Source organism: Scyliorhinus canicula, chromosome 18 (assembly GCF_902713615.1).
Source record: "Scyliorhinus canicula chromosome 18, sScyCan1.1, whole genome shotgun sequence".
In the NCBI taxonomy this organism is placed as follows: domain Eukaryota; kingdom Metazoa; phylum Chordata; class Chondrichthyes; order Carcharhiniformes; family Scyliorhinidae; genus Scyliorhinus; species Scyliorhinus canicula.
In genome coordinates, this window is record NC_052163.1 from 72,761,449 (window position 1) to 72,786,996 (window position 25,548).

General features: G+C 43.4%; 1 protein-coding gene across 4 annotated transcripts in view; it reads left to right on the forward strand.

Annotated features, from left to right (window-relative positions):
* Positions 1-19,851, forward strand: part of LOC119953405 (polypyrimidine tract-binding protein 1-like) — a 53,843-nt gene extending 33,992 nt beyond the window's left edge. For 2 of the 4 annotated variants that reach the window (XM_038777658.1, XM_038777659.1), the window contains exons 9-16: positions 568-642; positions 1,060-1,086; positions 1,705-1,853; positions 4,955-4,988; positions 5,418-5,510; positions 15,615-15,831; positions 16,179-16,256; positions 16,370-19,851. In XM_038777658.1, coding sequence (XP_038633586.1) covers positions 568-642; positions 1,060-1,086; positions 1,705-1,853; positions 4,955-4,988; positions 5,418-5,510; positions 15,615-15,831; positions 16,179-16,256; positions 16,370-16,502 — 806 coding nt within the window. In that variant the 3' untranslated portion in view covers positions 16,503-19,851. The remainder of the gene's footprint in view (positions 1-567; positions 643-1,059; positions 1,087-1,704; positions 1,854-4,954; positions 4,989-5,417; positions 5,511-15,614; positions 15,832-16,178; positions 16,257-16,369) is intronic. The other 2 variants (XM_038777660.1, XM_038777661.1) reach the window with 1 other exon arrangement.
* Positions 19,852-25,548: the final 5,697 nt, after the last annotated feature.

A 25,548-nucleotide genomic window follows, 5' to 3' on the forward strand; every position in this document is an offset into this window, starting at 1 on the left:
CATTTCACCTGTTTGGTTAGCTGTCTGTCTTTCTGTTCATCTCTTTTACATCATGGTACTTTCCCAATATTGGTTTTGGTCCAGTGCTAGCCAGTAATATCAGTGCTAGCCAGTAATATATTAAATCCACAAGAGTTTAATATAACTTTGTGTGTGCACAATTGTTGGCTGTGTAAATTCTACTGGTGATTTTGATTGTGGCCAAAATACAATATTGAATGGTGGCTTTCCCAGCTGAGTTTAATTTTCCACACCTTTAAATGTATAACAGTGGCATTCATCCCTGTTTTGTGAAAAGTCAAAACTCAGTAACATTCTTAACCAGGATTTCACTATGTTGGAACATTTGCTGTACATAACATTGGGGTGTTTGGGATGCTTGCTTCACACCCTGGCTTGAGGCATTGGAAGTCAGCTTGTTAGCAGCTAAGATCCATCCGTGGAATTCTATAACATTCTTGTAGCTTGTTAACACTTTGGCCAGTGGTAGCGCAGGCAGAGATTGATTGATTGTGAAAGCTGTTCTTGTTACTGTAAGTGCTTACTGACGACCTGTTCTCTTGTCAGGTGCACCAGGTATCATCTCCTCGCCTTACGGAGGGGGAACTGGTTTCCCTCCTGGTATTGCCTTCCAGCAAGCTGGTGAGTTGCTAATGCGGGAATTTCATTTTTAAACGGTTTTGTGTATTCTACGTCTTCCGGATTTAGGCCTATTTGTTTTTTTGAATAGTCTGAAGTGGAACTGGTGAGCTACGAATAATCATGGGTGCTTTGGGTTTGGTGTTTTGGAGATTTATTTCTTGGGACTAAGGTGTGTTTAGCTGCTTGTTGAAAGTTATTTACTTCTGTCCTATCCATAATAAATGGCTGGTTGCATCCACCTGTTATGTTTGAGCAAGCGGAGATCTAATGCTTGGGGAAACTATGCGTGAAGTTTCCATTTTCCTAGTATTTTGCAGTTATCTCAGGAAGGTCATTTTAGAGTATAAACTTCAACAGCCAAGGCCTCTCTTTTGTAATTCGAAGTTGCTTATATTTTGAAAACTTGTGTCTCTACAGACTTCCTCCAACATCCATCAGATTTCTGTATGTACACTGCTCATAGACTCAGATTACTGTATGTACATTGCTCAGACTCTAAGCCTGATCTATTACCGTGTGCCCTTCTGCCAATGGTATTCTGTGACTTGATGGGAACATTTTATACTAACAGCTTTGTTTACAGTGGCATTTGTGCTGCTCAGGTTTTAACTAACAAATTTACAATAAGTACTTTTAGTACTTCTAGTTGCAACTGTTTAGAAAAAAAACTTTAAAATGTGGTTCTGAGAAATCCATTTGTCTGGCAAGTAAAGACCAAGTGTGGAATAGTGATGCGGTTTTACTATGCTGGTGGTTGGCTTTGTTTGATCATTGGTATCGAACAGGAATGGTACTATTTATTTGAAAATGGCTGAACCATCTCATTGATCGGTTTCATGTAACCTACTATAGTGAGTAGCCTTGTTTGAGGCATTGTCCCTGTTTCCACTTCAGTGGACAGGATTGTTTGGGCTGTTGCAGTCAGGTTTCAGTCTACCTGCTGTTGATACTTTTTAACCTTAAGGGGTAGATGTGGGAGCACTAAATGTTTGAATGTATTGTGCATTGTTAAACCTAGTCAACTGTATGTTTTGTCTAATGGCTTTAGTTTCCTATCTGTAGGTTTGTCCGTCCCAGGGGTTCATGGGGCCTTGGCTCCACTCGGTATGCAGTCAGCTGCAGCAGCTGCAGCAGCAGCCAGTCGTATTGGCATTCCGGGATTTGCCTCTTCAGCCAACGCTGTCCTGTTGATTAGCAATCTGAACCCTGAGGTTAGTGTGGTGTGACTGAGTTTTGTGTGCTACGTGTCACCCTTTCCTAAATCTGTTAACTGAAACTACTCCAGTTCTCATGCTTGAGGGGTCGAGATGAAAAGTTCAACTAGACATTTGTTTCTCTGGCTACCTCTTCTTCAATTGAAGTTGCTATGAAAATATATCCTCCTGCACAATGTTACATGAATTGTGTTTTACCCCAATCTACCTTGGTTTCCCACGTTCAACTTTACTATAACTATTTTCAATTTCTCACGTGGGGTTTTAATAAGGAAATGTGTATTCTGAAAGTCGCTAACCCTTCTCCTTTATCCCCACAACAAGCCTTTGGCCTTGCCAGAGATACACTGAATTAATATTCAGTAGAAATGTCTGATTCTCTTCTTCTTTAACACATAGACCTGAAAAAGACCGCACACTCCAGGTTTCCAGTGGTTTTTATGGTTTGCAGGTGCATCTATGCTTGGCCAGTCTGGAATGTGATGTCAGCTGCACAGAGTTTGACATTACAGTAATATGATCGTAGTGTACTCTGGACAGGTAGCTCTTCAGCTAGGCACTTTGATGGAGTGACTTTGCATGCCATCATTTCTAACTACATGTTAAGTTTGGAAGAAATTGTAGGTGTAACAGAATGAAACAAAGCTACAGTTTGGGTTATTTACTCACTTTGCTGCACTTATGTACTGCATGTGTATTAATGTAACCCTTCAGTTTTGGCTTAATTTCCAATGCTTGGGTGGCTTTGAGTAAATCTAACCTGTCACAGACCCTTTTAAAGAGGATGCAGCACTTGCTTTAGGATCTGCAAACTGTGCTAAGACTTCTGCAGAATCCTGTAACTCATTTGGGCAGCACGGTAGCTGTGATTAGCACTGTGGCTTCACAGCGCCAGGGTCCCAGGTTCGATTCCCAGCTTGGGTGACTGTGTGGAGTCTGCATGTTCTTCCGTGCCTGCATGGGTTTCCTCCCACAGTCCAAAGACGTGCAGGTTAGGTGGATTGGCCATGATAAATTACCCTTCATGACCAAAGGAGGGGTTACTGGGTTACGGGGATTGAGTGGAAGAGATGGCTTAAGTGGGTCGATGCAGACTCGATGGGCCGAATGGCCTCCTTCTGCACGGTCTGTTCTATGTTCATTTACATCACTCTTGCCAGACCAGAAAAGTTCAAAGTGCGGTTATTATTTGGCACTTTCTCACTAATTTCCTTTCCCTTTGATGTCTGTTATGATATGCCTAGCTAGTGTTTCATTACCAACCCAAGTTACCCCTGCAATTGTGATTTAATTAACTCGATACAGCCAACCAGTGCAGTCACAACTATTCCCAAAAGTTACAATTTTATGCATCTGTTTATATTCAAGTTGGCTCAGAGCCCTGTGATGTTTTAACATGTAAATATCTCCCATTATACTTCAGTAAACCTGGCAACTGGTCTTCATCCTGTGCTGACTTCCTCGATGCTTCTTTTTCAAGGTTGCTGAAGGGTTTCCTGCTAAATCTAGTTATCTCCAGTTAGCCATCAATTTTGCTTATTTAATTGTAGCTTTCACTGTTTTGCCATACACTGTGTTCTTTTTTTGAAGATAGGGGCAAAGTGAACTGTTTCCGGCTGCAAAAACATTGTTTCTCTTTGTAACTGGCTTCTCTTTGAGTGTTCAATCTATTTGGTGCTGAGGGCTTGAGAATTTCAAGAAACCCTGACAATGCAATTAAACTCACTCCTAAACTTGAAATTCCTAAACTTGGTACAATGCAATTAAACTCACTCCTAAACTTGAAATTCCTAAACTTGGTTTAGCCATGTTAATTGAACCCTGCTCCAAGATAAACAAATTTGATTGGCACTGATGAGATTAAGTTGAGCATTTAACTCTACCACTTTTCATCAGTGGGAAATTGTGGCAACTTTGGTCAGAATAAGATTTTGGGAGGGGGGGGTTATGTTTTCAGGATTAGTAATTTAGCTCACTTATGAATTGTGTGCAAGTGGCCATCTTGTGCCCCTTGTGGGCCAATGTTTTTGGGCATTGCATTTTCACACTGAAGTAAATTCATGTGCTACTCCCACAACTTTCTTGCTTCTCAGTATGCCCAATATTCTGCGGTAGCTTTCCTATCCAGTTTACTTTGAAGATTAGAGTGCTGTGTTCTAACTAACTTAGTTTCACTATTATGCATGTCTATGTGATCTGTTTCATGTTTTTATACTTTGACACTTTCATCACTTGCCAACTCCAAGGTTGATGTTTTTTTTAAAAACAGCGGTTCAACTATAATCTGCAAGATGTCCCTGTTGAATGCTCAGGGGAATGTTAATTTATGGACATTGGCTGAGGGAGGGGAAAATATTTTGTGGGTTGAAGTCTATGGAGCTGGAGTTAAATTCTGCTAGAGTCTGACATGGATTGTCCTGTGTTTGGAAGTCTCTAAATATTTGAAATTGAAACTGCAGAAATAAAAGAATCTCAAATGTTTCAATGAATCCAGTATTAAAATGGCAACCCTTGAAACGGCTTTGGCTTTATATAAAGTAGTTGCTGGATTTGAATATGGTTTGGGTAACATATCATTTAAAAAAAGGGATGCTGACCTTGTGCACACTTCAAATTTGAGATGGTTTTAATCTGCAGCCTTTGAGCAGCAAAAAGATAGTCTCTTTAATCTCTCTTTATTTTACTCCCTTTCCTTTAGCATGTGTTCCCTAGGTGAAGTCATACAGCTTTTTATTTTGTGAAGTAATGGAAGAGAATGCATTGATCAACCAGATGAAACACTACATATTTCTCATGTATACTGACCTGTTTTATGCTACTTTTTTCTTTCCTACCCTTCCCCATCCCTTTCTCCCTTCCCAAACCTGATGCGGATTCCTTTGTGAACTGACTGCACGGTCCCCATGCTTCCTGTGCTTCAACAATGCTCTTCGGACCAACCTGCCCCTCAATTAACCATCTTGAACCATGATCCATGAACCAATTCACCATTCTGTGGGAACCACCCTTCGTTGTGGATGATTCGTTCCATCTTCGTTCTCCCTCGATTCCTTTCCTCTTCCTGTCTTCCGCTGCCTTGCTCTGCTGTCCTTCTAAAGAGAGTTACGCCCCAATGCCTCTTTATTCTTTTCGGTATGTTATCGTTAGCACTTTATTATCTGTTTTTATTATTTCTTGTTGAAAACTTTATATTTGAAGTTTGCAGTTTGCTATTTCAATGCATAATTTCAGTTCAACTATAATTTGGCATTAGTTTGATGCTTTGATTTGCATACATAGCTCAGTAATGCATGTTTGGGTGCTTTGCATGCCTTTGTAAATCTTTAAACTTGTATAGATGACCTCAGTAATTTCTTTGGCTTTTAATTTAGTCTGACACTGAATTTCATTCTCCTGAGTGCTATGATTTTCATAGCATCCTAATTCTGAATTTTGCTAACTAGGAGAAAATGGATACATGAATTTTGAAACTTTGGTTGTGATTGGATTGCATATTGGTTAATGGTATTGAATAGATGGGACAGCACCTGTTAACTTCAACTTCCTGTATCTTCTATTAAGGAGTGTATGGTGATGTGCAGCGTGTGAAGATACTTTTCAACAAGAAAGAAAATGCCTTGGTACAAATGTTTGACTGTACCCAAGCTCAACTGGGTAGGTCTCCAATCAGATCAACCAAGAAAGCTCTCTCACTTAGTTCTTAAAGGTGTTTTCTATTAAAATTGGTGATGTTAAATGAAATGAAAATCGCATTTTGTCACAAGTAGGCCTCAAATGAAGTTACTGTGTAACGCCCCTAGTCGCCACATTCTGGTGCCTTTTTGGGGAGGCTGGTACGGGAATTGAATCCACGCTGCTGGCCCTGGTCTGCTTTACAAGCCAGCTATTTAGCCCATTGTGCTAAACCAGCCCCGTTGTTAATCATTGCCTTGCTTGTATTTAAAACTAACTGGTTCAAAAGAGATTGTATAAGCAGTTCTGTTAGTGTTGTCAACCATTGTCCAATGCTCTGCTTTTTTGTTCCTTTCCCAATTGTTTAAAAGTACCGGGACTATTTGTAAATCCTAGAATGGTTACAATGCAGGAGGAGGCTATTTAACTTTGTTGTGTCTGTGCAGCTTCCTGCAAGAGCAACTCGACTAGTTCAACTCCCCTGTCCTGTAGCCTTGCAACTATTTTTTTTCTTCAAATGCTCATCCAATTCTGCATTGAAGGCCACCTGATTTGGATAGTATATCGTAAATCCTTTTTTAAAAATATAAATTTAGAGTACTCAAATTAATTTATTTTCCAATAAATAGTATGGGCTGAGGTTAGAAACAGGAAAGGAGAGGTCACCCTGTTGGGAGTTTTCTATTGGCCACCTAATAGTTCTAGGGATGTAGAGGAAAGGATGGTGAAGATGATTCTGGAAAAGAGCGAAAGTAACAGGGTAGTTGTTATGGGAGACTTTAACTTTCCAAATATTGACTGGAAAATATATAGTTCGAGTACATTAGATGGGTCGTTCTTTGTACAATGTGTGCATGAGGGTTTCCTGACACAATATGTTGACAGGCCAACAAGAGGCGAGGCCACATTGGATTTGGGTTTGGGTAATGAACCAGGCCAGGTGTTAGATCTGGAGGTAGGTGAGCACTTTGGAAACAGTGACCACAATTCGGTGACCTTTACGTTAGTGATGGAAAGGGATCAGTATACCCCGCAGGGCAAGAGTTAAATCTGGGGGAAGGGCAATTATGATGCCATTAGACATGACTTAGGATGTGTAGGTTGGAGGAGTAGGCTGCAAGGGTTGGGCACACTGGATATGTGGAGCTTGTTCAAGGAACAGCTATTGCATGTTCTTGATAAGTACGTACCAGTCAGGCAGGGAGGAAGGGGTCGAGCGAGGGAACCGTGGTTTACCAAAGAAGTGGAATCTCTTGTTAAGAGGAAGAAGGAGGCCTTTGTGAAGATGAGGCGTGAAGTTTCAGTTGGGGCGCTTGATAGTTACAAGGAAGCGAGGAAGGATCTAAAGAGAGAGCTAAGACGAGCAAGGAGGGGACATGAGAAGTCTTTGGCAGGTAGGATCAAGGAAAACCCAAAAGCTTTCTATAGGTATGTCAGGAATAAAAGAATGACTAGGGTAAGAGTAGGGCCAGTCAAGGACAGTGGTGGGAAGTTGTGTGGGGAGGCTGAGGAGATAAGCGAGATACTAAATGAATACTTTTCGTCAGTATTCACTCAGGAAAAAGATAATGTTGTGGAGGAGAATGCTGAGACCCAGGCTATTAGAATAGATGGCATTGAGGTGCGTAGGGAAGAAGTGTTGGCAATTCTGGACAAGGTGAAAATAGATAAGTCCCCGGGGCCGGATGGGATTTATCCTAGGATTCTCTGGGAAGCCAGGGAAGAGATTGTTGAGCCTTTGGCTTTGATTTTTATGTCATCATTGGCTACAGGAATAGTGCCTGAGGACTGGAGGATAGCAAATGTGGTCCCTTTGTTCAAGAAGGGGAGTAGAGATAACCCCGGTAACTATAGGCCGGTGAGCCTCACGTCTGTTGTGGGTAAAGTCTTGGAGAGGATTATGAGAGATACGATTTATAATAATCTAGATAGGAATAATATGATTAGGGATAGTCAGCATGGTTTTGTGAAGGGTGGGTCATGCCTCACAAACCTTATCGAGTTCTTTGAGAAGGTGACTGAACAGGTAGACGAGGGTAGAGCAGTTGATGTGTATATAGATTTCAGTAAAGCGTTTGATAAGGTTCCCCACGGTCGTCTATTGCAGAAAATACGGAGGCTGGGGATTGAGGGTGATTTAGAGATGTGGATCAGAAATTGGCTAGTTGAAAGAAGACAGAGAGTGGTGGTTGATGGCAAATGTTCAGAATGGAGTTCAGTTACGAGTGGCGTACCACAAGGATCTGTTCTGGGGCCGTTGCTGTTTGTCATTTTTATAAATGACCTAGAGGAGGGCACAGAAGGTTGGGTGAGTAAATTTGCAGACGACACTAAAGTCGGTGGAGTTGTAGACAGTGTGGAAGGATGTTGCAGGTTACAGAGGGACATAGATAAGCTGCAGAGCTGGGCTGAGAGGTGGCAAATGGAGTTTAATATAGAGAAGTGTGAGGTGATTCACTTTGGAAAGAATAACAGGAATGCGGAATATTTGGCTAATGGTAAAATTCGGCAGTGTGGATGAGCAGAGGGATCTCTGTGTCCATGTACATAGATCCCTGAAAGTTGCCACCCAGGTTGATAAGGTTGTGAAGACTGCCTATGGTGTGTTGGCCTTTATTGGTAGAGGGATTGAGTTCCGGAGCCATGAGGTCATGTTGCAGCTGTACAAAACTCTGGTACGGCCGCATTTGGAGTATTGCGTACAGTTCTGGTCGCCTCATTCTAGGAAGGACGTGGAAGCTTTGGAACGGGTGCAGAGGAGTTTTACCAGGATGTTGCCTGGTATGGAGGGAAAATCTTATGAGGAAAGGCTGATGGACTTGAGGTTGTTTTCGTTAGAGAGAAGAAGGTTAAGAGGTGACTTAATAGAGGCATACAAAATGATCAGAGGGTTAGATAGGATGGACAGTGAGAGTCTTCTCCCGCGGATGGAGGTGGCTAGCACGAGGGGACATAGCCTTAAATTGAGGGGTAATAGATATAGGACAGAGGTCAGAGGTAGGTTTTTTACGCAAAGAGTGGTGAGGCCGTGGAATGCCCTACCTGCAACAGTAGTGAACTCGCCAACATTGAGGGCATTTAAAAGTTTATTAGATAAGCATATGGATGATAATGGCATAGTGTAGGTTAGATGGCCTTTAGTTTTTGACTTCCCATGTCGGTGCAACATCGTGGGCCGAAGGGCCTGTACTGCGCTGTATCGTTCTATGTTCTAAATGAGCAATTTAACGTGGCCAATCCACCTACCCTAGAATGTGCAAACTCCACATGGGTCCTCGTGCTGTGAGGCTGCCGTGCCACCCTGTATATTGCAAATCTTAACCGTACGTTGTTTAAAATAATTTTTCCTTGTCGTTATTGGTTCTTTTGTGAATCAAGTCTGTGTCCCATAGAACCATGGAATTTCTGCAGTGAAGGAGGCCATTGGGCCCATCAGATCTACACCGACCCTCTGAAAGAGCCTCTACCTAGGCCCATTCTCGCTCAAATAACCCCACCTAACCTATTTTGTACACTAAGGGGCAACATAACACAGCCAAGCTACCTAACCGTGACATCTCTGGACTGTAGGAGGAATCCAGAGGGTTTCCCATGCAGACACTGGGAGAATGTGCAAACTCCACACAAGTCACCCAAGGCTGGAATTTAATCTGGTTCCCTGCTGCTGAGGCAGCAGTGCTAACCACTGCCACCTTGCTGCCCTGAAGGACCATTTCATGTGCTTCTCAAATGTTCTGCCAGTGTGAAGTTTCTTTTTTTGTCCAGACTCCTCATTTTGAGAATTTCTATCAAATCTTATCTCTGCATTTTCTTTAAGGAGAACAATCCCAGCTTCTCTCCACATATCTGCTGTCCCTTATCGCTGGCACCATCCATTCTCGTTAATCTTTTCTGCGTTGTCTCCAATGCTTCACATCTCTCCTAAAGTGTCCCATGAGTTGAGACCAAGCCAGTGTTTTATAAATGTTCTTCATGACTGGGGTGGCACCAGTTTCCCACCCACAGTCCAAAGATGTGCAGGCTAGGTGGATTGGCCCCTTAGTATCCAAAGCATAATGTTGGGTTGCGGGGATAGGGTACTCTTTCCGAAGGTCGGAGATGACTTGATGGGCTAAATGGCCTCCTGCACTGCAGAGATTCTATGACTACATGATTTTGTATTCTCTCGTTGTAAAGACCATAAGACCTAGGAGCGGAAGTAAGGCCATTCGGCCCATCGAGTCCACTCCACCATTCAATCATGGTTGATTTCAACTCCATTTACCCGCTCTCTCCCCATAGCCCTTAATTCCTCGAAATCAAGAATTTATCAATTTCTGTCTTAAAGACACTCAACGTCCCGGCCTCCACCGCCCTCTGTGGCAATGAATTCCACAGACCTACCACTCTCTGGCTGAAGAAATTTCTCCTCATCTCTGTTCTAAAGTGACTCCCTTTTATTCTAAGGCTGTGCCCCCGCGTCCTAGTCTCCCCAGCTAATGGAAACAACTTCCCTACGTCCATCCTATCCAAGCCATTCATTATCTTGTAAGTTTCTATTAGATCTCCCCTCAACCTCCTAAACTCCAGTGAATATAATCCCACGATCCTCAGACGTTCATCGTATGTTAGGCCTACCATTCCTTTGATCATCCGTGTGAATCTCCGCTGGACCCGCTCCAGTGCCAGTATGTCCTTCCTGAGGTGTGGGGCCCAAAATTGCTCACAGTATTCTAAATGGAGCCTAACTAGTGCTTTATAAAGCCTCAAGTACATCCCTGCTTTTATATTCCAAGCCTCTTGAGATAAATGACAACATTACATTTGCTTTCTTAATTACGGACTCAACCTGCAAGTTTACCTTTAGAGAATCCTGGACTAGGACTCCCAAGTCCCTTTGCACTTTAGCATTATGAATTTTGTCACCGTTTAGAAAATAGTCCATGCCTCTATTCTTTTTTCCAAAGTGCAAGACCTCGCACTTGCCCACGTTGAATTTCATCAGCCACTTCTTGGACCATTCTCCTAAACTGTCTAAATCTTTCTGCAGCCTCCCCACCTCCTTAATACTACCTGCCCCTCCACCTATCTTTGTATCATCGGCAAACTTGGCCAGAATGCCCCCAGTCCCGTCATCTAGATCGTTAATATATAAAGAGAACAGCTGTGGCCCCAACACTGAACCCTGCGGGACACCACTTGTCACCTGTTGCCATTCCGAAAAAGAACCTTTTATCCCAACTCTCTGCCTTCTGTCTGACAGCCAATCGTCAATCCATGTTAGTACCTTGCCTCGAATACCATGGGCCCTTATTTTACTCAGCAGTCTCCCGTGAGGCACCTTGTCAAAGGCCTTTTGGAAGTCAAGATAGATAACATCCATTGGCTCTCCTTCGTCTAACCTATTTGTTATCTCTTCAAAGAACTCTAACAGGTTTGTCAGGCACGACCTCCCCTTACTAAATCCATGCTGACTTGTCCTAATCCGACCCTGCACTTCCAAGAATTTAGAAATCTCATCCTTAACGATGGATTCTAGAATTTTGCCAACAACCGAGGTTAGGCTAATTGGCCTATAATTTTCCATCTTTTTTTTTGTTCCCTTCTTGGAACAGGGGGGTTACAACAGCGATTTTCCAATCCTCTGGGACTTTCCGTGATTCCAGTGACTTTTGAAAGATCATAACTAACGCCTCCACTATTTCTTCAGCTATCTCCTTTAGAACTCTAGGATGTAGCCCATCTGGGCCCGGAGATTTATCAATTTTCAGACCTTTTAGTTTCTCTAGCACTTTCTCCTTTGTGATGGCAACCATATTCAACTCTGCCCCCTGACTTTCCTGAATTGTTGGGATATTACTCATGTCTTCTACTGTGAAGACTGACGCAAAGTACTTATTAAGTTCCCCAGCTATTTCCTTGTCCCCCATCACTAGATTACCAGCGTGATTTTGGAGCGGCCCAATGTCTACTTTTGCCTCCCGTTTGTTTTTAATGTATTTAAAGAAACTTTTACTATCATTCCTAATGTTACTGGCTAGCCTACCTTCATATTTGATCCTCTCCTTCCTTATTTCTCTCTGTTATCCTCTGTTTGTTTTTGTAGCCTTCCCAATCTTCTGACTTCCCACTACTCTTTGCCACATTATAGGCTCTCTCTTTTGCCTTGATGCATTCCCTGACTTCCTTTGTCAGCCATGGCTGCCTAATCCTCCCTCTGATAACCTTTCTTTTCTTTGGGATGAACCTCTGCACTGTGTCCTCAATTACTCCCAGAAACTCCTGCCATTGCTGTTCTACTGTCTTTCCCACTAGGCTCTGCTTCCAGTCGATTTTCGTCAGTTCCTCCCTCATGCGCCTGTAATTACCTTTATTTAACTGTAAAACCTTTACATCTGATTCTACCTTCCTTCTTTCAAATTGCAGACTGAATTCTACCATATTATGATCACTGCTTCCTAAGTGTTCCCTTACTTTAAGATCTTTTATCAATTCTGGCTCATTACATAACACTAAGTCCAGAATAGCCTGTTCCCTCGTGGGCTCCATCACAAGCTGTTCCAAAAAGCCATCCTGGAAACATTCAATGAATTCCCTTTCTTTGGGTCCACTGGCAACATTATTTACCCAGTCCACCTGCATATTGAAGTCCCCCATGATCACTGTGACCTTGCCTTTCTGACATGCCCTTTCTATTTCGTGGTGCATTTTGTGCCCCTGGTCCTGACCACTGTCAGGAGGCCTGTACATAACTCCCATTATGGTTTTTTTGCCTTTGTGGTTCCTTAACTCTATCCACACAGACTCCACATCGTCTGACCCTATGTCGTTTAGTGCTATTGATTTAATTTCATTTCTAATTAACAAGGCAACCCCGCCCCCTCTACCCACCTCTGTCTTTTCGATAGGTTGTAAATCCCTGGATGTTTAACTGCCAGTCCTGAACCCCCTGCAACCACGTCTCTGTGATGCCTACCACATCATACCTGCTAGTCACAATCTGGGCCACAAGCTCATCTACCTTGTTCCGTACACTGCGGGCATTTAAATATAGCACCTTTAATTCCCTATTGACTGTCCCTTTTTGTTTTCTTAGTGTGTTGGACCTTGGTTTACTGAGCCTTTCCATACACTGTCATATTTTGTGAGATGGGGACTATCGTAACCTCTCCTGAGCTCTGTCTTTTCGTGATTTTTTGTAATCCTAAGCAGCTACGCTTCCCACTGATTCCTTCACCTCTTGGTTCCCTGACTTTCCCTTCCCCCCCAATCTCTAGTTTAAAGTCCTATTGACCACCCTATTTACTCTTCGCCAGAACACTGGTCCCAGCGGAGGTGGAGACCATCCCAACGGTATAGGTCCCCCCTGTCCCAAAACTGATGCCAGTGTCCCATGAAAAGGAACCCCTCTTTCCCACACCACTCTTTCAGCCACGTGTTAACTTCCCTTATTCTTGCCTCCCTATGCCAATTTGCACATGGCTCGGGCAGTAATCCGGAGATTATGACCCTTGAGGACCTGTTTTTTAATTTGAATCCTAGCTCTTTATAATCTCTAAACAGGTCCTCTTTCCTAGACTTGCCTATGTTGTTGGTACCGACATGGACCACAACAACTGGATCCTCCCCCTCCCTCTCCAATATCCTTTCAAGCCGGTCAGAGATGTCCCGCACCCTAGCACCGGGCAGGCAACATACCATGCGGGACCCTCTATCCTGCTCACAAAGGATACTATCTATCCCTCTGATAATAGAATCCCCTACAACTACAACTTGCCTATTTACTTCCTCCCCTTGAATGGCCTGCTGAACCATGGTGCCTTGGTCAGCTGACTCATCCTTCCTGCAGCCCTGTTCGCCATCCACACAGGGAGCAAGTGCCTCGTACCTGTTGGACAGGGTCAAGGGCTGAGGCTCCTGAGTTCCTGACTGCTGGTTCCCTTTACCTGCCTGACTTGCAGTCACACCCTGCTGTCCCTGGCCACTGGCAGGATTTAAACTATTTACTCTGACAGGTGTGACTGCCTCCTGAAACAAAGTGTCCAGGTAAGCCTCCCCCTCCCGGATGTGCCTCAGTGTGTGAAGCTCAGACTCCAGCTCATCAACTCTGAGCCGGAGTTCTTCGAGCAGCCAACACTTACTGCAGATGTGGTCGCTGCAGCTCGCAATGGGATCTGCCAGCTCCCACATCAAGCCGCTTAAGCACATCACCTGACCAGCCATCTCTAATTAATTAATTTGTTTAATTTAAGTTTACGAGTTTTAAATTTGGGGCAGATTGGTTATCAACCAATCAGATCACAGCTTCCCTCTGACGTCACTTTTGAAAAAAAAGTGGAAACCAGGAAGTTACCGTTAGGTCTGTATACTCACCCAGAGACTGCTGCTCCTCCTCTGAACGGCTCCCGAAACTAGGCCTCGATCCCCGGGTTAAAGTGAGTTTTTATACTCACCCAGAGACTGCTCCTCCTCCTCTGAACGGCTCCCGAAACTAGGCCTCGATCCCCGGGTTAAAGTGAGTTTTTATACTCGCCCAGAGACTGCTCCTCCTCCTCTGAACGGCTCCCGAAACTAGGCCTCGATCCCCGGGTTAAAGTGAGTTTTTATACTCACCCAGAGACTGCTGCTCCTCTGAACGGCTCCCGAAACTAGGCCCACGCTCTTGGTTGCCTTTGGCCCCTCAACCCTCCAGTGCTCACCTAATTCTAGACTTGAGCATCCCTGATTATAACAGTCTATCACTGACGGCTGTGCTGTCAGCTGCGTAGGCACTAAGCTCTAGAATTTCTTTCCTACATGTCTGTATGTTTGCTTTCCCACTTTAAGGCCTACCTTTTTGACCCAAGCTTTGGTCATCCGACCTAATATCTCATTGTGTGGTCTGATGTCATATATATATGATGTTCCTGTGCAGTACTTGGGATGTGTTTTATGTAAAGGAACTATTTGCCAATTAACTTGAGGATCTGTGTTTTATCCTCTTTTTTTTTTTTTTTTTTATAAATTTAGAGTACCCAATTATTTTTTCCAATTAAGGGGGCAATTTAGCGTAGCCAATCCACCTATCCTGCACATCTTTGGGTTGTGGGGGTGAAACCCACGCAGACACGGGGAGAATGTGCAAACTCCTCACGGACAGTGACCCAGGGCCGGGATTCGAACCCGGGTCCTCAGCGCCGTAGGCAGCAATGCTAACCACTGTGCCACCGTGCCGTCGTGTTTTATCCTCTTAACGTAGATACATAGAAGATAGGAGCAGGAGAAGGCTTTTTGGTCCTTTGAGCCTGCTCCACCATTTATCATGATTTGCCATTTATCATGGCTGTTCATCCAACTTGATAGTCTAATCCTGCTTTCTCCCCAGAACTTTTGATCCCATTCGCCCCAAGTGCTATATCTCGCAGCCTCTTGAATATAATCAATGTTTTTGCATCAACTACTTCCTGTGGTACTGAATTCCACAGGCTCTTCACTCTGGGTGAAGAAATGTCTCCATCTCTGACGAAATGGTTTACCCTGAAACGTCAGACTGTGACCCCTAGTTCTGGACACACCCACCATTGGTAACATCTACTCTGTCTAGTCCTGTTAGAATTTTACAAGTCTCTCAGATCTCCCACATTCTTCTGAACTCCAGCTAGAGGGCACAATTCATTTTTTCCAATTAAGGGACAATTTGGTGTGGCCAATCCACCTACCCTGCACATCTTTTGGGTTGTGGGGGTGAAACCCACGTAGACACGGGGAGAATGTGCAAACTCCACACAGACAATGACCCAGAGCCGGGATCAAACCTGGACCTCGGTGCCCTGAGGCAGCAGTGCTAACCACTGTGCTGCCCCTAGCGAGAACAGGCCCAACCTAGTCGATCTCTCCTCGTATGACAGTCCCGCCATCCCTGGAATCAGTCTGGTAAACTTTTGCTGCACTCCCTTGAGAGCAAGAACATTCTTTCTCACAAAAGGAGACCAGAACTACACACAACATTCTAGGTGCGGGCTCACCAAGGCCCTGTATAATTGCAACAGCACATCCCAGCTCCTTTACTTGACATACATATACTGCCAGTTGCACCCATGTTACCTCTTAACTCCTGGTTTTTCCTAGCTATGAGCCATCTGAATGGTCAGAGGCTTCATGGGAAGGCAATGCGTGTGACCATGTCCAAGCACCAGACAGTGCAGTTGCCACGTGAGGGCCAGGAGGACCAGGGCCTGACCAAGGATTATAGTAGCTCGCCTCTGCATCGCTTCAAGAAACCTGGATCAAAAAATTTCCAGAATATCTTTCCTCCTTCTGCCACCCTTCATCTCTCCAATATTCCGTAAGTGGTGACAATTTTGTAATTTGATACTGAATAATAGTATGTAACTTGGATTTATGGATTGTATTGGTGTCTTGCTCAAGTGCTGGATGGGTAGACTGCCTCTTGTTTAATTCTCACTAGAAGATGGTTGACTGTTTCAGCTCTTTTCTGTCCCCACCACCACCACCATATAAATGTGTCAGTCCAGTTGAGTTCTTTAGCTTTAATGCCATGTAGTTTTGGAAGGAGAGCTGCAATGCACAGATTGGGCTAGTAATTGGCAAACATGCTAGATTGAATAGGATGAGTATTGAACTGATCATCTTGGTCACTGCAGAGTTACCTGATTACCTGTTTTATTCCAGACCTTCTATTACTGAAGAAGATCTGAAGTTACTGTTCTCGAGCACAACTGGCATGGTCAAAGCATTCAAATTCTTTCAGTAAGTTTCATTTTCCTGATCCAATTTCTAACCCAAGCCACTGACCGTACTCCTTTTGGATAGTGAGAGAGTTCAGCTCAGTTTTTAATATTGATATCTCCTTGTAATTTTAGGAAGGATCGCAAAATGGCTCTCATCCAGATGAGCTCAGTGGAAGAAGCAATCCAGGCTCTCATTGACCTTCATAATCATAGCCTTGGAGAAAACCATCACCTCAGGGTTTCCTTCTCTAAATCAACCATTTAAAGCTGACATGGATTCCCAGCTATTCTCTGGAGTCCTGTCTAGCCGATGGGCACAATGATTATCTTATTCTAGAGACACCACTAGACCTCAAAACAGCTGCATAGCTGAAATTACCCAAAAGTGACCACAGTTTCTTAAGCAAACTTTTTGAAGTTTCTTGCAATGACATCCTGTTTTATGGTAGCAATACTGTCAGTTTCAATCTGTTTATTACAGGTCGGTTTGTGCTGGTGTTGCTCTACTCTTAATTCAGCATTTGAAATTCTTAAAGTTTACAGGTTGCAAATATTTCTCTTGGATCACCCAAGCCTGTGCATCTATTATCAGGTTGTGTATTAATAAACCTTTGAGTCTTTTTTCCCTTTGGGTATCCATACCACTATAATACAGAAGTGTGGATAATTTAAGCATATGCTCTACTTTCATTTAAATGATTATCCTGTGCCTTATGTCTTTATAATGAAACAAGGGCCATTTTCTAAATTGTAAGTCTGTTTCTGGTTATGTGCTTTCCACTGTTTCAAGCAATGTTTTGCTGCTAGTTTGCTCATTAATGTTGTTGCTTACCCAAATTGCAGGAGGGTGTTAGTGGAGGCAGGGAAGAGACAAATAATTGGCATGCAGTAGCCATAACAATTTTACCCAAGATGCTGATTTGCAGCTCTAACCATCTAATCTTGTGTTTTGAATATTGTACCACCGCTTTTGGGCAGCAAGCTTTCTGGATAGTTTTTTTTTTGGTTGACATCCCATTCCTTTTGCCTTTTTTCTCATTTCCCACCACCTCTCACCATTTGGGGGCTAAATAACTGTTGACCATCAACTGCCTGATGGCTTTGCCTTTACTCTAATTTTTTCAACCAGTGCAGAACTATGCTGTTGAATATTAATTTAGCTAATTGAAGCAGTGTAGATGTGAAGGTTGCTGCAGCTTAAGAGCTGGTATAATATTTGTGGTGTACCAGTATTTAATTTCAGTTGGCTAGTTGTCACTTTTGTAGGGTTGTACTTTTTTCATAGCTATGCCAGCTCTGTTGGACACCACAATCAAACTAGTATAAGGCGCACAGCCAATTAATTGCATGGATAATAAATGCATTGTTTTTTTGCAGAACTGGGCAGTTATTTTGTCCACTCCACTTGTATGTCCAGGTCTAGTCTACAGGTGTCGTAATGAAAAATTAATCTGTTCAGCCTCTGCCCCAGAAGGGCTCTGGTTAGTGACTTGGAATATCCTCAGGAGGAAGCTATTTTATCCTGCCTTTATAAAGGAGGAAGTTATCCGGTAACCAGGAACGGCCCCAATTTTAAATGGCCTCGGCTTGTTGCCTCTATATTCAATATCTTGTATGTATTTTATAGTGGGTGTGTTTTTATTATCCTAGAGTCCATAGAACGTGCATTTTCTACCTGTATTTTGTTTAGTATGATTTTTGATTTTTATTTTTTTGAGCTGAAATTTCTGCTGTACACCTTAAGTGAGATTGACATGATGTCAATGTCCTGCCGTACGCTCTGTCACCTTTATTAATTTTAAATGTATCAGCTGAAATTCTGGCATGGTGTGCAGTTTTTATGTTTTTATGCTGTCTTGGTAATTTGCTTTCATTTTATTTTAGCTTTTTGATTTGTATATTCCTCCTAGGTTTAAATGAGAACAGATTTGTCCTATTGATCTGTCTTTTTGCCACCTAGTATTTCATTCCATTTTTATCCTGCCTTGTTCCCTTATGCATGAGTACAGCATTGACGAAGAGGTTCCTACACTATTAAGCGCTCAGTATAGTATTTGATTAAGCTTCTGTCCATGTACAAGGTGGCTATGATTTACTTGTGCCCCTTTGTTAAGCATTGGATAAGGGTCATGTGCAGGTACTCTATTGATGCACTTAATACTGTTAAGACATTAGTTGAGTACAATCAAACTCTTAACCTGTTATCAGAGTTTTCCTTTGCGTATGATTCAGCAGATTAGCTAGCAGGAGCACAGGAAGAAAATGGTGCCTTTCCTGGAAGGTGGCAATGTGCACGGTGATGTGAAAGTGTTCCATTTGCTGACTCAAATACCTGGGTAGTCGAGTGGTCTAATGAAAGGATTCTCAAGCTACCTGTATGATGATTTTTGTTACTTTGGAGACAGTTATTTTTATTTACAGATTTGGCTTTCAGTCTGATCTGTGTAACAAGCCTGTAGGGATTAATTTGTCGATATTGCCGTAGTAGTCCTAGTAACTTGGTAGTCGCCTTATTATAATTTTCTTTTTGATAGATAAAAACACTTTACGTAGCTTAGCAAATTGACATGGGGAGAATGGGCTTTGTTGCTTTTCAAGTCCTTGTAGACTGCCGAGTCCAGACACCCTTCTGAAACAATCTAATTCTCTTGATGCTCACTCTAAAGGCAGTTGGCACTTGGATTAAACCAAATCTTATTTGCTGGCAATTCATGGTTTCCCTACTGTCCAAGTGTAACACATCCTCTTAAATAGCGAAAAGAATATACTTCAGATCCACTTCCCAAACATTCCATAGTTTGGGCTAAATGCTGGAGTCATAAATGAATATTTGTACACTTTTGACTTGTGTATGAGTGCTCATTAATGACTTATGTTCGTGGTCTTGTGCCTAAACTAATTAATGAGCAATAGTTTACTTCTAAGAACAGAATGTTCAGATTGACGCAAGTCAACTGCTTAATGGATTTTTAAAGTTTTTTTTCAGGGTTTCATGGACCAAAGTTGTTGTGCCTTCTGAAGTCTTAGTTCTTCACATTTTGCTATTCCTCTTCAAGCCCTCAAACGTGGTGATTGTAATGCATTATGCACCTAGAGTGATTGGTAGTTGTATGTTTAGGGGATTCCTGCTGGATTCCATCTGTGTTCCTTTAAAACTGTTTGAAGTGCTGCCTACATAATGTACGCAGTTTGCAAGCAAGAACACAACTCCACCTCTATTTTTGTCCTTGGTTTCTTAAAAGAAACATTCCCTCTTTTCAGCTGTAAAGAATGTTTGAAAAAAAGGTGTAAATATTCATAACTTTTTTACCTAGAGAGGCTAAGGGGAACAAAACCGGTTTTTATATGGAAGCATTGTCTTGTATATTTTGATTAAAAAAAACAGCTGTCAGGTTTCATATGTAAAAGGGTTTTTCAGAAAACAATTCCTCTTTTATTGAGAAGAATGTTTGTAATGCAAAGAGATGATTAAAATAATTTTCTAATGAATTTGTAGCTGTATGAATACATTCACCAGTGTACCACCATTTCAGATTATGCAATTTTCTTTTACAACCATTAACAGCTCTGGCCAATGTAGTACTTGCACCTTCAATAAACTGCTTCATTCTTTATTTTCTGACCTTTTGTGTCTGATTGCTGTTCCTTTTATCTAAAAGTTTCAGCTTGTCTACTATTTATAACTATCATCACAGCTACTAAGGGCTTATTTTAACTGTTCCATGTTGGAAGAAATCACATTGCTGTTTCTGTTTATACAGTTTCCTGTTTTCACTCGATTGCTATTCTTACATTTTAACTCCAGTCTTACTTGACCTAAAAAAATGTTCTTTTTTATAATTAAACCCTTGACCTATCTCCTCCTCCTCCTACCCATCATTTGTATCACATGTTCACTGTATTCATTCAACATATGCTCATCTTGCTGGCTATTTTGAAGTCAGTTCAGTGTGAGTGTTCCTGGTTGCTTGCTCAGTAGCGTCAGCCTAATTACAAAATGGATACCAGTTTTAATCATCTGATAATGGGAGTGTGTCAAACTAGTCTTGTCTATCTCTGCTGTTTATGAAAGTTAATTTTGCATCATCTACCATTTGGTGACCTAGTTTATAATTTAGTTGGAAATTAGGGCCCAAGTATAGTTCTTCCCCCATCCTCATTTGCCTTGCTTTCCATTTTGCTTCACATCTCAAAACAAGCCCTGGGAGGGGGGGGGGGGGGGGGGCTGTGCAGTGAACTTCGCTATTACTGAGGAGCAAGCAGCCAGTTAAGCAAAGCTGACAAATTAACCAAGCAACTAAGTAGCTGCATCCTTACCCCCACTGTAAAACACCAGTAATCCACTTCATGGATCATTCTGCCTGCAATGCTGCTAAGGATATTGTCTGCACAAGTGAACTTGCCTTGTTGGTTGACTCCATTTTGATTATTCTGTAGTTTTATTCAAAGCAGGTGAACCAATTGTGCATAAGCTGGTAGCTCCCACATTGGAGACTGATGAAGAATTGGGGCCTCACGGTAGCATGGTGGTTAGCATCAATGCTTCACAGCTCCAGGGTCCCAGGTTCGATTCCCGGCTGGGTCACTGTCTGTGTGGAGTCTGCACGTCCTCTCCGTGTGTGCGTGGGTTTCCTCCGGGTGCTCCGGTTTCCTCCCACAGTCCAAAGATGTGCGGGTTAGGTGGATTGGCCATGTTAAATTGCCCATAGTGTAAGGTTAATGGGGGGATTGTTGGGTTACGGGTATATGGGTTACGTGGGTTTAGGTAGGGTGATCATTGCTCAGCACAACATCGAGGGCCGAAGGGCCTGTTCTGTGCTGTACTGTTCTATGTAATATAAGATCCAAGACCATCTGCAAAGTAGATCTAAAACTAGCTTATTGGTAGGAGGCAGAGGGCGATGGTTGAAGGTTGTTTTGGTGACTGGAGGCCTCTGTCCAGTGGTGTTTCACAGGCATTGGTGCTGAGACCGTTGTTGTTTGAAGTATACGTTAATGATCTGGATGTGAATGTAGGAAATAAGTTCGCAGATGACACAAATTGGTGTATTAGTGAGGAGCAAGGCCTTTGATTGTAGGACGATATAGTTGGGCTGGTTAGATGGACAGAAGTGTGACAAATGGAATTTGACCATGAAAAGTGAGTGAAATGCAATTTGGGAGGGCTAATGAGACAAGGCAATGAATGGTCAGACAGTACAGAGTATCAAAGGGACCTTGGTGTGCAAGTTCACAGCTCTCTGAACTCAGCAGGACAGGTAGATAAGGTGGTTTAAGAAGGCTTATGGGATTCCAGCCTTTATTAACCAAGCCATTGAATATAAGAGCAGGGAGGTTATTTTGGAGCTGTATTAAGCGTTGGTTAGGCCCCAGCTGGAGTACAGTGCATTTCTGGGGTCTCAGTAGCAAGGAAGTGATTGCACCCGAGAGGATGCATAGGAAATTCACCAGGATGTTGCCTGGGCTGGATAGTTTTCAGCTATCAAGAGACTGGATAGGCTGGGGTTGGTTTCCCCGAGTAGGGTGGACAGAAGGTACTTTCCCCTTAGCAGAGGGGTCAATAACCATGGGGCACAGATTTAACGTAATGGGGAGGCGGTTAGGAGGCAATGTGAGGCAAAACCTTCGCCCAGAATTTTGCCTGAAAGGGTGATAGAGGCAGGAACCCTCAACCTTTCTGAAGCATTTAAATGAGCGCTTCAAATACCATAGCAAACAAGGCTATGGACCAAGTGCTGGAAAATGGAAGTAGAATAGTTAGGTGCTTGATGGTCGGTGCAGATGTGATTGACCAAAGGATCTTTTTCCGTGCTAAGTTTTAAATTTTTTTTTTTAAATTAAGGGGCAATTTAGTGTGGCCAATCCACCTACCCTGCACATATTTTGGTTGTGGAGGTGAGACCTATGCAGACACGGGGAGAATGTGCAAACTCCATGCTGATTGACATGGGGCCGGGATTGAACCTGATCAAGTCCTCTGTGCTGTGAGACAGCAGTCCTAAACACACTGCCACCATGCCACCCCTTAATTCTAACAGTTAACCATACAGTACCATACATCTGTGAGCAAGAATAGTTGTAAAGTTGGAGTTTAGTGACTCGCTATCTAAAGTCTAGTCTTTAATTTAGGAATTAATTAAATGTTGCTGTTTGGGTTGGGAGATGAGTTTTGGTCCAACTAAATCAGGACAAATAAAGGCTCTGCTAGCAGCTGCAACTAGTTAACTGGCAGGTTTTCAGGCCAAATTCAGTGGAGTATAAAAGTAGGCTACTTGAAAGTCCTGCCTTGTCTGAGTGTGGCTTTGCACTGCAGTAGAGTGCTAAAAGGAGTTTGGTGAGAGTGGAATCTTGGGTGATCTTTCCTCAAAGGAGTGGTGACTGTGGTAAAGAAGACCTGATTAATATTTCTACTGTCCTGTGTGCACCCTGAACTGGAGGAAGTAAGAGTAAATGGAGTCATGGTAAGTGTGGCAGGGCAGCTTGGACGCATGGAATGTCCCTGTTCTCTTCCCCCCCCCCCCCCCCCCCCCACCCCCCCGGGCCCATGCTATGTGGGAAATCAGGGACACTTCCAAGTGTCCAGGGTGGTTGCATGTACAGCACGTCTCCAGCTACTCTATCTCATTTCAGAGCTGGCTCTATGACTGATGAGTCGCTGGAGCATCTGCAATGATGAGATCTTGTGGATATGTCAAGTGAGGTAGTCACACTGCAGGTAGAGACACTGGCAGAAATGGAATGCCTGGCTACCAGAGCAAAGCACTGGGCAGGTGGTGCAGGAATCCCCTGGGTCCATCTCCCTCCGGACCCAGAAACATTCTGAAGGGGGAGGGTAAACAGCCAGAGGTGATCGATACCAGCATCACTGATGTAGGCAAGAGGGGTGAGGTCCTGAAAGCAGAATATAGAAAACCACAAAATAAACCTCAAGGTAATCTCTGGATTACTCCCAGTGCCACATACTAGTGAGAGCAGGAATAGGAGAATAGACCAGATTAATTTGTCGACGCTACGTAGAATCTCTTGAGCGCAGAAGAGGCCATTTGGCCCAACGAGTCAGCACCAACACTCAATTCCTATCTGGGGCTGCACGGTAGCATAGTGGTTAGCACGGCTACTTCACAGCTGGGTCCCAAGTTCGATTCCTGACTTGGTTCACTGTCTGCAGAGTCTGCACGTTCTCCCTGTGTCTGATGGGTTTTCTCCGGGTTTCTTTCCACAATCCAAAGATGTGCAGATTAGGTGGATTGGCCATGATAAATTGCCCTTGGTATCCAAAAAGATTAGCTGGGGTTGCTGGATTAGGGTGAAGGTGTGGGCTTGGCGTGGGTGGGGTGCTCTTGCAGACTTGATGGGTCAAATTACCTCATTCTGCACAGTAAATTCTGTGTGAGATGATGGCCTAGTGTGGCAACTGCTCGACCCAAGACCGCAAGAAACTTCAGAGTCATGAACACAGCCCAGTCCATCACACAAACCTGCCTCCCATCCATTGACTCCATCGACACCTCGCACTGCCTGGGGAAAGCGGGCAGCATAATCAAAGACCCCTCCCACCTGGCTTATCCAACATTTTCCATTGTGCAGGAGCAACAAGTGTGACAATACACGAACCGACTCAAAAAACAGCTTTCCTGCTGTTATCAGATGGACTGACCTGATTAACACTACACCCCTGTATGCTTTACATGATGCTAGTGTTTATGTAGTTACATTGTGTACCTTGTATTGCTCTGTTGTATATTTTCTTGTACTTAATGATCTGTTGAGCTGCTCACAGAAAAATGTTTCCCTGTACCTCTTTACACATGACAATGAACAAATGGAATTCAATCTATTGGACCCCACCCTATGCCCGCAAGGGTTTTTCAAAGTGTGGTTTGCCACTTGTGGTGAGTGTGTTGAGAGGGTCATGGAGCAATAGATCATGCCGTTCCTGTGGTCCAGATCGCAGGTGAAATGCCCACAGCCTCTACAGTCTTTTACAGTGTGAATGGCTGCCTTTTAAATAGAAATAAATGAGGCTGTGTGGAGTCTTCATGCCAGAAGCAGCAGCAGAGAGCAGGTCTCGAGTCCTGCATGTGTACTTGATGTCAAACACCGTCCAAATGTACCCTTTTGGTACAAAATCACAGCTGAGATGCTTCCATTTCCCAACTGCTGGCAAGCAAGGCAAGTGACGCATAGAATTCCTACAGTCCTATTTGGCCCATTGATTGCACCGACCCGCTGAAAGAACACCTGGCAGTCCTACTCTCCATCTCTGTAACCTAACCATATCTTTGTCCACTAAACTGTTCATCTTTGGACTGAAGATGAATGGTTTTCTTGAGACTCGGCAGTTTCCTATTGGACAGAATCTCACAACAGAATCTGCTGGAGAGAGCTGAGCAGGGCAGGAGAGAGTAGTATTAGCTCTACAGAGCTCCAGGGCCTCTAGATAAAACCTACAAAGAAGAAAACTCACTCTGGGACAAAGCAATTTCTTGAGGTATGCTTTTGTCAATTGTGCAAAGCCCATATATTACATGCAGGGAAGTATTGGTAAATGAGAGAAGTTTCAGATTTTGAAAGAAGTGGGGTGAAAAAATCCTTTTGAGGTTGAGACCCCAGAGTCCATTATTAATGGAGCTGACTCCAAATTAAAAGACTATGCTGCTGTAGCTGACCTGTGACACCACATTAAAAACATTCCAAAAGCCTGTGGGCTGTCACATTCTGGAGTAGCCTCACCCTGAAGAATCCAGTGTTGAATAAAGTAAGCATTTTGTTGTTGCCCTTCACAACGACCTAAGTGCGAAGATGAAGACAGCACAAAGGAACTGGCGGAAGTCTGCACATTATTCTCTCATTTGAACCTGATTCAAGTGCAGTCGGGAGGAGGTAAGTGAATGTGGTGTGGGTCGTGAAGGCTGGCCGGTTGGTAAAGTAGGTCCTAGGAAGAAAAGTTTGAAAAACTGCCCTAACTTGTGCATCTTTGAACACTTAAGGGGCAATTTAACATTGCCAATCCACCTAACCTGCCTATCTTGACTGTGAGGTACCTGGAGGCAACCCACGCACAATTGGGGAGAGCATGCAAATTCCACACAATCACCCAAGGCTGGAATCGAACCTGGGTTCCTGGCACTGTGATTGAAGAGATGGTGTAGGAGGGAGGGATTTGGATTACTGAGGCATTGGTCTGATTCTGGGGAAGGTGGGATCTGTAGCGGGGTGGGTTGCATCCCAGCAGCATTGGGAGCGATATCCTTGCAGGATATTTGCTTATGCTGTGTGACAGGGACTGGGGGATCTTAGCGACAAGAGAG